The 13,767-nt window shown below is 42.8% G+C and overlaps 1 protein-coding gene across 1 annotated transcript in view; it reads left to right on the forward strand.

The window, feature by feature from the left end:
* The first annotated feature begins 668 nt into the window (after nucleotides 1-668).
* The window catches only part of LOC106569340 (protein Wnt-9a), a 29,545-nt gene continuing 16,446 nt past the window's right edge, over nucleotides 669-13,767 (forward strand). Inside the window, exon 1 of the mRNA XM_014140586.2 lies at nucleotides 669-848. Within this exon, the coding sequence (XP_013996061.2) occupies nucleotides 757-848 (92 nt within the window). The 5' untranslated portion in view covers nucleotides 669-756. The remainder of the gene's footprint in view (nucleotides 849-13,767) is intronic.

Consider the following 13,767-nt stretch of genomic DNA (forward strand, 5'->3'; position numbering starts at 1 on the left):
GCCAGCATTCAAAAGTGACCAAAACATCAGCCAGGAAGCATAGGAACTGAGAAGTGGTCTGTGGTTACCACCTGCAGAACCACTCCTTTATTGGGGGTGTCTTGCTAATTGCCTATAATTTCCACCTGTTGTCTATTCCATTTGCACAACAGCATGTGAAATTTATTGTCAATCAGTGTTGCTTCCTAAGTGGACAGTTTGATTTCACAGAAGTGTGATTGACTTGGAGTTACATTGTGTTGTTTAAGTGTTCCCTTTATTTTTTTGAGCAGTGTATATATATATATATATATATATACATCAAAACATATTCTTGACAAATTAATCCATAATAATCATATTTTTGGCTTATAACAAAAACTTTTAAGAGGTCTATATGATCAATCTGCCAAGTTAGGCTGTGTGTGGTGTGCGCGCGCGCGTGTGTGGGTGCGAATTTGACAACATCAGTGATACTTAAAATATTGAAAGTAATTTATATTTATAATCTGTAACAAACAGGTTCACAATGCAAACTCTCTCTCTCTCTCTCTCTCTCTCTCTCTCTCTCTCTCTCTCTCTCTCTCTCTCTCACACACACACACACACACACACACACACACACACATCCACTCCCTCTCCCTCACTCAGATTTGCTCTCCGCTAATGGGAGGAGCGGAAATGTCCTCTCTCTATAAGAAGTGCCGAACGTACAACAAGGGATTTTACACAGCAACTCAGGAGAAACGAAATGATCTGCCCTGGAGCCGCAGCAAAATGCTGGATGGACACCTACTCCTGGGATGGTTATCGTTCACAGTTATAGTGTACCTTTTCAACTTGCCCGGACCGACAACAGCTTATTTCGGGTAGGCACTGTATCCATCCACATGTTCATGACACTGTCATTGATTAGAGTTTATTACGAGATATCATGCGCTCTTAGAGCAACTTTGATAGAGCGGATAAATTGCTTTACTTATATTAGCATACGGTTCATTCAATTGTTTCAACTTTCGTATCGCGTAAATATGGCATACATTAATAAGAATGGCACTCACATTCATCACTGTTGATGTGTCCTCTAGTAATATCAAACGTGGTGCAAATGAATAGGTTAGGCTACTTACTGCATGGTGTCCTTGTAGCTATATTGTGATTTGTTGCAAGTATCTGCAACATTGTTGCACAGAACTGTCAGTTCAGAGACACTTGTGTAGCGGGGTAGGCTGTCACTACGGGTGGTGAGAGCAGGTAGACGTGAGATTAATTAGTCGGCATTGCAGTGGGTTTACAGACCGGTGTAATAGCTCAAGCTACCGAAAGTTTTTTGTGGGGTAATATGCTGTAGCATATATATTTTTAGGGGGAGTAGGAGTTGGGATTATCTACAGTAAAATAACCAATATCAGCTGTCTCTGGGTAGGTTTAGACACACAGCATGCATTTGCCTAACACATATTCACATGGATCTGACAAAACCCTTATGTAAGTGATGTTCAACAGAAAGGTGATCCCAAAAGCGATTAGTCTTCTGACAGGTATCCTACGCTAAACCATTGATAGGCCTATCAAGCATATTTCAATGAAAAGTAGCAGAGTATTGTGATTATTTTGTTGAAGTCGGCTCTGAAAACAGACATGGGGCAAAACGTGAGTGAAGGCTTCAGTCGCTACAGCTGGTTACAATAAAGCAATGCAGCTCACTTAACCGGTGTCTGAAACGTCTGTTCAGCTTGCATAGAAAATTCCCCGTCTAGCATAAACATCGATATAGAGAAAATTCTGGCATATGGTTCGCGCTCCCACTAAGTTTAGAAACAGTTTGAAAGAATGTGTCCAGAATTTACAGTTCGTTTCCCAATCTTATGAGATACTATCATATCAAGGACAGTATTTGTTATTTTAATGAACAATTAAACAATTTATTCGCAGGGAACGCCTTCGTTTTTAGGTGTAGCCTACTATGACCACCTCAATATAGCGAGGCTACTGGCAGCCTTTGTCTTTTCTGCTGAATTTCATTAATTAGGATTCAGACTTCCTTGGAAGACCATTAACCTATAGATAGCTAAAAAAAAAATGCAATATCACCTTCAAATTTCTTGTGTGAAGGATACAAGTAGCCTACAGCAGGCATGTTGTAGCTTGGATATGTTAAAACAGAAAGTTCCTTCCCAGTTGGTGGTTTATATATCACTAATCTATTCTCAGTGGCACCTGCAACCTCGCAGCAACTATGAGAGTTCAGTCATAATCTAATATTATTTTTAGGGATCATTTATTCTATCATGAACACCATATCATTCCAATCACATTCTGTATAAAATATACAGACAATAGATTGTTGATGACAGAAGTAATCACCACCACCTTGTGTTGCAAACAATAGTTCTCATGAAGTTGATTTGAGTCATTCACACAAACAAATGTGGACTCCTGGCAGCACTGAAATATTATGGCTGGTTAAACTGTATTTTAATTGAACCTTTATTTAACTGGGCTTTATAACCTTTATTTAACAAATTGTAGAGTGATTAGAGTGAGTGATAACACCAGCAGTATAGTTCCATAGGTATCAAATAAATATAAATGTTTTATTGTCATATACAGAAGACAGGTGCAGTGAAATGTGTTATTTTATAGGGTCAGTGATAGTACAGCACCTCTGAAATAAATGAGGGTCTAGTGCCTTGCTCAAGAGCACATCAACAGGTTCTTCATCTTGGGTATTCGAACCAACGACATTTCGTTTACTGGCCCAATGCTCTAACCACTAGGCTACCTGCCATCTATATAAGTTAAGGGCATTGTTTAGCTGTGAACCAGTGGGGGGACGCAGGGATGGGAGGGGCCCTCCAGGACCCCTTGGACATTATGAAGCTGTAAACTGGTTTGTTAGGCCTCAGGGGCCGCTGATTTGGGTCTAACCTTCTCTCAAATCTCATATAAGGAAACCAATAAATTAGGAAGGACCGGACAAAGCGGACTAGGGTGGAAGGAAGGAATAGCACTGTTTGGAAATAATTACTTTTTGGATCACGATCGTGGTTTGCATTGCCAGAGGTTGTGTGATATGATAGGAGTGTCCATTTAGGTCTAATGTGTCACTCCTGAAAAGGTTATGTCCCCTGACCTGTACAGTATGTTGTTAGAGGAAGTTACTATCACCATAAATCCGACATGTTATTACAGATAATAAACATAAGTAACCCCTAATATTAGGTTAACTGTCATCACTTAGTGTTCTTACTGTAGAGTTTAGATCTACACTAGTTCAGTCTGGACTGTTATGCTGTCTTGAAAATGATACATATGAGAGTTGTTCAGCAGCCCAGTGGTATAGAAACCACATCGCTAAAAGTCACATGTGTATCAAGTGAGCTTTTGAGGTATAGAGACATAGTGGTAGATCATAACCATCCAACAACATTACCATTGGCCCTCAATAACTAACCAGTTGCATGTAATAAGATTGAAGCGCAAAGGGTCATTTGGTATGAGGATGCGATGATACTATGAATGAGATGAGTGTTAGTGAATGATTTATCCCTTTAAACCAGAGAACATGAGACAAACAGATGACATAGGTGACATAGATACACAGAAAATGTTTCTGATACTGCCCCAAAGCCAAACCGACTACCCAGAAACAGGACACCACAGACACTGCCTGGTTACCCATGAATTTGCGAATGACAGACAGACAGACAGACAGACAGACAGACAGACAGACAGACAGACAGACAGACAGACAGACAGACAGAGACACACACACACACACACACACACACACACACACACACACACACACACACACACACACACACACACACACACACACATATACCTGGGCTGTCTGACATTGAGTGGAGTATACACAGTGGCGGTTCAAGACCATTTCAACTGGGGGGGGCCAAGCTGGGGCCAGTTGTACTGTTAGAGGGGCCAGATACATTAGACGTTATTGTTGTCATATCGTTTTCTTCACTGCATTGCAGGCATTAGCATGCAAAAGACCATGTTCCGCGTTGCCACTGTCTAATAACGGATGTAAAAAAGAAAGATAGCAAACATTAGTTATGTAACAATTATTTCATACTCCACATTTAGGGGGGCCAAAATTGTTGTCACAGGGGCACTGCCACCCCCCCCCCCCCCCCCAGAACCGCTAGTGAGTATACATACTAACACACACTTATTCAAATAAATATCTGCCATGAGCACGAGGACAGCACATCCTCCGGCCCACTTCCTGGGTACTGATTTACTCAAAATAGATGGTTGATGTTGCATACCCAATTTCCCGAGTGCGGTGGAGCGTAAGTGTAAAGTAAACACACCGTCTCTGTTGCCGTAGTCTGCAGCGGCAGAAGGTGGGGTGGGATTCCTAGCGTGGTCAAGCACCCACTCAAATTGTCATCCTTTACCACAAGAATGTGAGCACTCATTTACTTTCCCCTGTTGAGCATGTTGTGGCAGGTGCTGCTTCTCCCTCACAGCCCAGTATCATTAGGCTTACCATTGGGGAAGTTAGCTGCAGTTTCATTCTCATGCTTAGACAATACTGTACCTTGATGGAATATTCTTTGTTTGGTGGTATTTTCGAGAAGTGAAGGGAGTGAGATTGTTCACTTAGTTGACCCCAGCTGAAGAGTTCACCTTGAGGAGTTTCAGCAGAATACTGTTAAACAAGCTAACTTCATTCATTTAAATGCTACTTTTGGCCCATAGAAAGGCATTTTGTGGTCTTGTAAACTGCATTCAATGCAAGCCCTAAACTGACTCAAACAGACATTTGTTTTTATTTAGTTTACATGCTGCGGCATATACAGGAATCATACCCACAGCTACTCTACGTATGGTGAATTACCAATCACTAAGGCAAGGGTTCCCAACATTTCGTGGGGTGGGGGGGGACTTTCTTTGACTTGAGGGTTAAATGTATTTTTTAAATGTAATTCTTTTTACAATTCACAATTGTTTATACAAATATAAAACGATGCATTAATCCATAATGCTTTAGGCTAGAAACAAACGGTAAAATGCCAGAGGAAGACATGACTCTGATGCACATGGGAATATATTTGATTTATCTCTATGGCATTCAGAAGCTGAGCTACGACCTTCTAAAGTCGAGGAGTAGAAGAAATTGTTATTTTCTTGGGAAGTAATCTCATGCAATGTGTGACTGTCGCTATCAATTTATCTAACACTTTCTGTAAAAGATTATATGTATAATTCAATTGAGGGTTCATATAAATTATCATCATAAAACATCTTTGGTAGCGGATTAACATTTGGTGTCAACTTTATTTTCCTTATCCATGATTATTATGATTATCTATATATTTTTTTATTTATTTAACCTTTATTTAACTAGGCGAGGCCGTTAAGAAAAAAATCTTATTTACAATGACGGCCTACTCCGGCCAAACCCTAACCCGGACGACGCTGGGCCAATTGTCTGCCTCCCTATGGGACTCCCAGTCACGGGCGGTTGTGATACAGCCTGGAATCAAACCAGGGCCTGTAGTGATGTCTCTAGCACTGAGATGCAGTGCCTTAGACCGCTGCGCTACTCGGGAGCCCTAAATGATTATGATCATTATCATGAACTAGCCTACCTATAATTTGTCATGAGTCTTGTTAAACTACTGTATATATGTAGAATTGCAGGAAATTATCTTCAAAACAACAATTTTCCTAAGTTCCTCAAACGAACAAAATTAAACTGGTGTTGTATTTAATATAGTGTGTATGGGTGACATTTTTTAAATGTGAAAAAGGGGGCCCTGAGGAAAAAAGGTTGGGAACCCCTGCACTAAGACATCACAATGAGTGTTAATAGGGTTGTTTATTGCTTCGACAGCCTTATGTGCCCTGCCCTCAGTTCCAGCTCCCAAAGGTCATTGTTTTCAGCCATTTTATTAAGAGGAAGTCGCAATATGCCTAAAACAACGTAACAAAGCAGATTTATTTGTAGCCTTCAATATAGTCACTGTGCTGCTTCTCCACAGTCTCCAGCGTTAATGTTTAGGCTTTAGCTTAGCGGGCTAACACGGTTGTGGTGGGCGGAAGACCAGGTTCAAACTCCAGTTGGTGTGTTTCCAGTGTTGTATGGAGATGAAACAAGAGGTTATAGGCTGCTCAACAGCCAGTCTCCATGTAAACACTTCCCCCTGCTCCCCTCATGTGTGTGCTGCTGCTGGTATCCCAGTGGTTTGTGTAAGATGCAGGGTGATTACCAGTCATTAAGCGTGACTGTGGGCTCAGGGCTGGCGTTGGCGTGGGGCTAGGCTGGCAGACAGTGGTGGCGGGCTTCTCATTACTGAAGCCTTAAGCACTGATTAGCCCTGACACTAGGCTAGCTCACAGGCAGGGCGCAGGCAGGGTGGGAAGCGTTCCCTGCCTGGGATAGAGGGATTTCCCAACTTCAGAGGATATCCTGTGGCTGCAGCCACACCTCAAAGGGTATCACTTTACTGTGAGCCAAGAAGATAGGATTCTCTCTCAGCGCTGGCTGCTTGGGGTTAGCTGTGATCACATGGAGTCTGGCTAGTGGTGAGATCACACCACACAAACCTGCTGGAGGCTTAGATTAAACACCCGTATGCCCTTTATGAATACAGAACGAGAGAGAGAGCGAGCTTTGTTATCTTTGTGTTTTTGTCCATCCTGGTATGTTTGGCACAGTATTCTTTCAAGCTTGTCTTATGAGTTAGAGTTTGCACTGTGTAGTTAGGTCTATGTCCTCCCACGAAGCATCTAGTGAAAGGAGTGCTATGCCCATAGCCACCACAGGGGGGAGCAGCATCTTTCTGGAGCCCAGGATGGGTCTCATTCAGCACCTTTTAACCCCTTTGTGTAACCTTAGGAGAGTTGGAAATGAGATGTGAAAACAGCCAAATCTAAAGGCACCGGACACTGCGTAAGTACAAATTAGTTGTGGTCAAAATAAATGTAAAGTACAAAATGCTGACTTGGATCCACTTGCATGTCCAATGTCATTCAACTCAGCCCACTCACAGCAGGGCCTTGCTGTATTGTTCTGTAGAAATAAGAATTCATTCCACTTAATTTCTCCTTGAATAGCAGGTTAAGGCGGTCTGTCATGGAAATGGTCCCTCTACCAAATGTTGCCTGTTGGAGTGAGATTAGTTATTTTTTTGAGTTGAATCATTTGGAGGTTTACATACTCACACACACCTTTGTTGTGAAGGTTTTAGTCGATGATGTCTGTAGTGGCCTGGGTAGTTGATAATCTGGATACACACTACAGTATAATGATATGGTTATACTGTTTATGTTGAAGATTGCATGGCGTTATTGCATTTGGGAAGGTCTTTGAAATATGTGATGGCCCACTCACATCCGAAAGGCTTAAGGTTCTGGTATCGTCAGCATGCCGAGACGACCACAGTTAAGAAATATTGTCTTTTAAAAGGAGGGAGTGGCTCCTGCTCCTATCCAGCCTTTACCAGTCAGCTGTGTACTTCATGGCTGGGTAGTCCGCAGATATGGAACGGAAAATAATTCTCATTGGTAAGAGAAGGTATACAGAGTTAGACACATGATGTTCTTTACAGATGGGGCTCGGGACAAGGGTAATTTGCAAAACAGGAAAACCAATATAGAATCATGATGCTTTTAGTGGTCTGGGATTGATGATCTGACGTTAATTAGCAGGATTGCCATGTCATATGTTTTCCGTCCATAACCACAGGCCAATTTCCTCTTTTACCCAAGTCTGTGGGAGAACGCCTGTGTGTATGTGTGTCTGTGTGTGTGTGTGTGTGTGTGGCGCTTGTCTCCAGCCACGATGAACCAGATTGACGAATGCTTGCTTTGGATTCTGGCTTCGAAGTCATCTGTTCTACTCTTCTTACCTCATTTTCAGGTCGTGATGGGTTCAAATAGGTCGTATGCAGTTACATGCAGTCTTGCCATACAGGCAGGTAGCACAAAGCAGCACGTTACCCCATGTTGTCTATGATCCATAGCTGGAATTCAAATACAAGTCCTTGAGAAATGAATCTACATGTAGAATCTAGAGTTAAGGTCTCGGAATGTTTAGCAAAAACCAAAGTCAGAATCATTAAGTAAATTAATATTTTATTGGGTGATAAAGTCTCAGTGTATGATGATTCTTACCCATATGGAACACCATACGAATCTCATTATGACTAGATTGAATCCAGGTGGGTGTACTTAATGTAAAGTGAGCCAAAATTACATCTCTTCCAGTTGTAACTAAGAGTTAGTACCTTGATGTTATAACCAGTGTGTAGCTACAGGAAGGTAGTTTATCAACTTGATTCATTAATGTTTCTACTTAAGACTGCAGTGCAAACAATATACTGTACCACCCTTACTGGCTTTACAGCTTGAGTATTGAATTTAGCTTCTGCTGGCTTTTCAGTAGTTCTATTTGAATTCCCTGATCGAGAGAGAAGAAAGGAAACCTTGCAATCTCTCAGTAGAAACTGTAAATAACCGTTAATAATGACTAAACTTAGCCAGTCTTTCAGTTGCTGATGCATGGTTGAAAACAGCTACTGTTTTTCTGATAGTGGTTTGACTTTACATGCTTGGATACCCCTTGGAAGTGAAATGCTCACTGTACAGTAAGAGTAAATAAGTAAATGTGTGTGTTACAAATCTATAATCTGCATAACCAATTAACCATTGTACAGAGTATTATCAAAAGTACACTTTTAAAATACACTGGTTCACTTTCTTACCAAATAGTGGTGGTCTGATTCTCGTGTGTGTGTGAATGGTGTGTGAATGGTGTGTGAATGCGGTGGGTGTGTATGAATGTGTGCCGTGGCTGAACGTGTTTGGTGCGTTGGTCAGTCAGTGTGCTGGTACAGGGGTGCTCTGCGCTGCTCTGTGCCATGGCGTTTGCTAGAACAGGGGAGTCATGTGGACACTGTTGTGGCGCGCCCAATCTGTGCCAGTCACACAGTGACTACAACTGAGCCGCTGACCCTAGGAGCCTTGAGTTCTCACATTGCAGTTAAACCTCTTACCAAGCTCCATGGTCTCATTCCCCAACCAACCCCGTACTGTATGCATACAGTACAGACCGCTCCACGGCTACAGAGCCAATAGTTCAGATCAGGGTAGCATTTGGAATAAAAGATTTGGGAAATAAGAATGTGCTGATGTATTTCATTTTCTGGATTAAAGACTATAGTTTAGGTTGATAATGACTCTGGTAGGGGGTGTGTCCTGACTGCTGTACAGTAGGGCTATGGGCGACAGGAAGGCCAGAGCAGAGCTACGTCCTGTTGAGAATAGAGATACATGTCCTCCTTTTGACAGCCTTAATGACACTGTTTCCATTTCACTTGGAATTTATGCCAGATATGGGGGAAAGAGTAAAAGGTTATTGGGGAGGTAAAGCTAAGATCAGCCATTGGTTGAGAGAGGAGTTATATGGCTATTGCTTCTTAAGGCCTGAGATTGATACTGTACAGTTACAGGACACATAACAGAACCTCTCTGTGCCAGAACAGACCAATATAACTTTACATTTTAGTAAGCCATTATCATTTGAAAAATGAACCTTCCCGAATGGGGAGGATATGATGCCTAGGCTGTTAACACTACAAAGTCTTGTTCACTAAGTCATAGAGGGGGGTGAGGGAGGGATGGAGGGGATGAAGTCCCCTATCTTCAACAGCTGACCTATGCAGGATGTGACCAAGCATGATGTCATCTCTGTCCCTCTAGTCACTTTCCCAAATGGGACATGTCAGACCTGTGACTCAACTTGGGCATTATGATGCAAAGTATGATGACAACATTTACAAAGTAATGTTCATTGGTGGACTTGGTAAAGTTGTTATGAAGCATGCGTAGGTCATCTCCACCTGTACAGATCAAATGTGGACCTAAACATTTTCAATAACTTGGATACCACAGTTGGAATGTTGTTTTTTCTCTCTTTCACTCGAGCTTCAGTTCAGTCAGTAGTAGTACATAGCCTCGGCAGCAGCCTTGGATTCAGGCCAGGCCAGAGGGAGAATACCACACTGACATCCCTACTACCTCTTGCAGGGCCTGGCCCATGAGACACCAGGTGGGTCGATGGCTTGGGCCCTCCAGAGGTCACACCCAGCCCAGATTTTCTTAAACATTTCCACCTGTTATCTTTACAATAGCCTGGCTACCATAGGGTTAGATCACATTTATACTTTTCTGAGGTGAGCATGGTAGTTTGTCCCTAACAGACAGGGGATAAGGTAAACTACCCTAGGGCTTGTATTTACAAAGAGTCTTAGAGGTCTTAGTGCTGATATAGGATTATATGGACAGGGGGCTGCTTTTTTAATATGGGATCTGGTTCTGTCTGCTTGCCTTGCTCACTTTTCACATGTCTGTCTGGCTGTCTGTCTGGCTGTCTGTATGGTTGGATGCCATTGTTTTGGGTTACCTTTCGTAAGACAGCTGGGTGGTTTGTTTTCTCTGGGAACAGGCTTTGTTTTGAGCCAGCAGCTGGAGGGATTGGCATTCGTTTAGAGTAAATTGGCCTGTGGGGGTAGGTAGGGGTGAGGAGGGCGAGAGAAACGGGGAGAGCAGCCCCGTGAGGGGGGGAGGGAGGGATAGGAGAGGGAAAGCAGAGCGAGAGGCAGCGGGAAAGGGGGGAAGAGGAGGGGGAGAAAGGAGGGTAAGGGGGGTAGTGAGGGAGAGAGGGGAGACAGGGAAGGAGAGAGGGGAGACAGGGAAGGAGAGAGGGGAGACAGGGAGGGAGAGAGGGGAGACAGGGAGGGAGAGAGGGGAGACAGGGAGAGAGAGAGGGGAGACAGGGAGGGAGAGAGGGGAGACAGGGAGGGAGAGAGGGGAGACAGGGAAGGAGAGAGGGGAGACAGGGAGGGAGAGAGGGGAGACAGGGAGAGAGACAGAGGGGAGACAGGGAGGGAAAGAGGAGAGACAGGGAGGGAGAGAGGGGAGAGGGATTTGACCTTGGAGACACCAGACCACAAAACCAGCAAGTTGAGACTGAATGAGAAACTGAAGTTTCAAGTTGAGACTGATTGAGAAACTTTAGTTTCAAGTTGAGACTGAATGAGAAACTGAAGTTTCAAGTTGAGACTGAATGAGAAACTGAAGTTTCAAGTTGAGACTGATTGAGAAACTTTAGTTTCGAGGAGAGACTTATGGAGAAACTTTAGTTTCTTGCTTTTCTGTTCAGGAGGGTTCAGCCAGGGTTGACTCTTGACTCTTAAAGGTGTTGACTTTAGGTAGAAACACACACACACAGACACACAAATGCTGCGCACATGCATGTGCAGGTGCGTGACACACACAAACACACACAAATGCAGACATGCAAGTATGTACACACACACATGCACACCCACACCTGTTGGTCAAGTGGGATGGAGATGGTGAAAGGGTACACACTAGCTGCACATTTGTCTAACCTTCAGTAGCCTCTGTTTGATATACACTGACTATACCATACATTAATAACACCTTCCTAATATTAAGTTGCGCCCTCCCCCCCTGCAGAACAGCCTCAATATGTTGGGGGCATGGACTCTACAAGGTGTTGAAAGCGTTCCACAGGGATGCTGGCCCATGTTGACTCTAATGCTTCCACAGTTGTGTCAAGTTGGCTGGGTATGCTTTATTTAACATACAGTATATGCCCCAGTTATTTGTACTATTGTGCTCTTCATAAAACTAACTCCCACACGTGTTTATTCTATTGTCTGACATGTCAGCTTTGGTACAAAACATTCCGATTTTGATGGGGATTTTTTGATTATTTATTTATTATGCCTTGATCCGAGTATGGAGGTTCTCTAGCATAGAAATTATTAATAAAAATGTAAATATATATTGTTTTATTATGACCAGCTAACAAGGCCCCTTAATGATGTGAGGCCTGAGGCCTCTTCTGTCTAATGGTAAGTCCACCAGTGTGTGCAACCAGAATAGCCATTGGCGAAAGACAATGGGGATTGTAATACTGTAGCTTCATATTACAGCCAAGTGTAATATGTAATGTCCCAAATGCCCATTGGAACTCTCAAAACCACCAATGGTTTGCAGTCTGGAAAAGCATGGATCTGATTGGAGTAGGGGGGTCAGTTATCGTTTTTCTCACTCAGCATCACTAGATGTCAATCAAAGCCAACGTAGCCTGACACTGTTAATGAACAATCTGGAGGTCTAAAAATCAATAGTTATGGTTGTTGTCTTACGTTCATCACTTACTCATGAAGTAGTTCACAACAGCAAGAGCAAATTTGTTACAGAGCAGTCAGTTAGTTGCACTGCAGCTCTCTGTGTCACAACATGTGTTTTTATTAGTCCCCTGTGACTGCAGATTTTGTACTAAGCTGCCTTTCTGACATACTGATGTTATGAAGTGTGAATGATTCGCCAGCATCTCGGCATGTTTGCATATGTTTGTAATGAATGAGTCATTGCATACTCATCACATACTCATTACGATGATCAATATTAGACCAAGGGTTATGTGATATCAAGGTTATTATCAAGCTGCCAATATTTGATTATGTTAAATGTTCCTGTACTACCCCTTCATATGTAACCCTTAATAACCCTTCATAAACCCTTCATAAACCCCAGATGAAGAGTGACATTAACAGCCATATTATAAACCAGTGCAGCAGCAGTCCACAGGGTCGTGGTAGGTGCTCTGACACGAAGCCAGAAGGGTGATGACGGCAAAGTTTAGTCTGAATAAATTATTTCCTCCAGGGATCGATGGCTGTGTGGCTACACACACATACACGCCCCCACACACACACACACACACACACACACACACACACACACACACACACACACACACACACACACACACACACACACACTGCGTAATGAGTTGTTTTCACTTAGCCATCCTGTGCATTGGAAAATGTATATAAAGTAAATGTCACGGGCAATGGGGAGTGTTGACAGGTGGAGAGAAAGGCCTAAACAAACTCCGTTAGTCTACCCAGTGAAAGGCACAGGCAGGGAGGAAGAAGGCAAGGTAACGAGTGAGATTAGCCTTGTTTGAAGCCTCGGTCGATGATGTCTGTGTGTGAGTGAGGAGTGTATGAGTGAGTGAATGAGTGAGTGTTAGGAAAAAGCAAAGCTGAGCAAACAGCAGTAAGAATCCCACCTCACGTAGGATAATAGTGAACTTTATTATTTTTCTGTTGGTGTTATGTTCCATGTGTGTTGCTGTGCCAACACCTCAAACAGAAACAGTCTCTGAAAACAGTTCATGATAGAAAAACACAGGTCTACATGCTCTTACATTCTAATGTGTAAGACCTAAACCTAGCAGCAGTAGCTCGCTACACTGCAAACTATACCTCCTTGTTAACATATACCTTGCATTGTTACGATGTACACCCTGTAGTTTTGTTTGTTTGTTATGTTTCAGGACCATAGATATTGAGATATTGTTGTTGGGCAGCGCTTTCCATTATTCCTACTCAGAACCTGTGAACTCCTGTGTTCCTAGAAACAGAAAAATGACTTTCAGACCAAAGATCTCGCAAGATCAGTTTCTGGAGTGCTACTGAATGTGCACAATACTCTCCTTTTCAACTCCATCCTTTGTTCCTATGAGTTCACTCTGCAGTGTGTAACACTGGGCTCTGCAGAACTCAGCATCGTCTGAGTGAGTGTGTGCCATTGGGTTTCCTATAGGTCACATTATGGAGGTAAAGTGATCTTTAAACTGATCTTTAGCTAGTTTGCCTGTACGGTTTTTGGTTTCCTTCTTTGTCTAACACCTCTTCAAATGTG

Source organism: Salmo salar, chromosome 14, assembly GCF_965601325.2.
Source record: "Salmo salar chromosome 14, fSalSal1, whole genome shotgun sequence".
Classification (NCBI taxonomy): domain Eukaryota; kingdom Metazoa; phylum Chordata; class Actinopteri; order Salmoniformes; family Salmonidae; genus Salmo; species Salmo salar.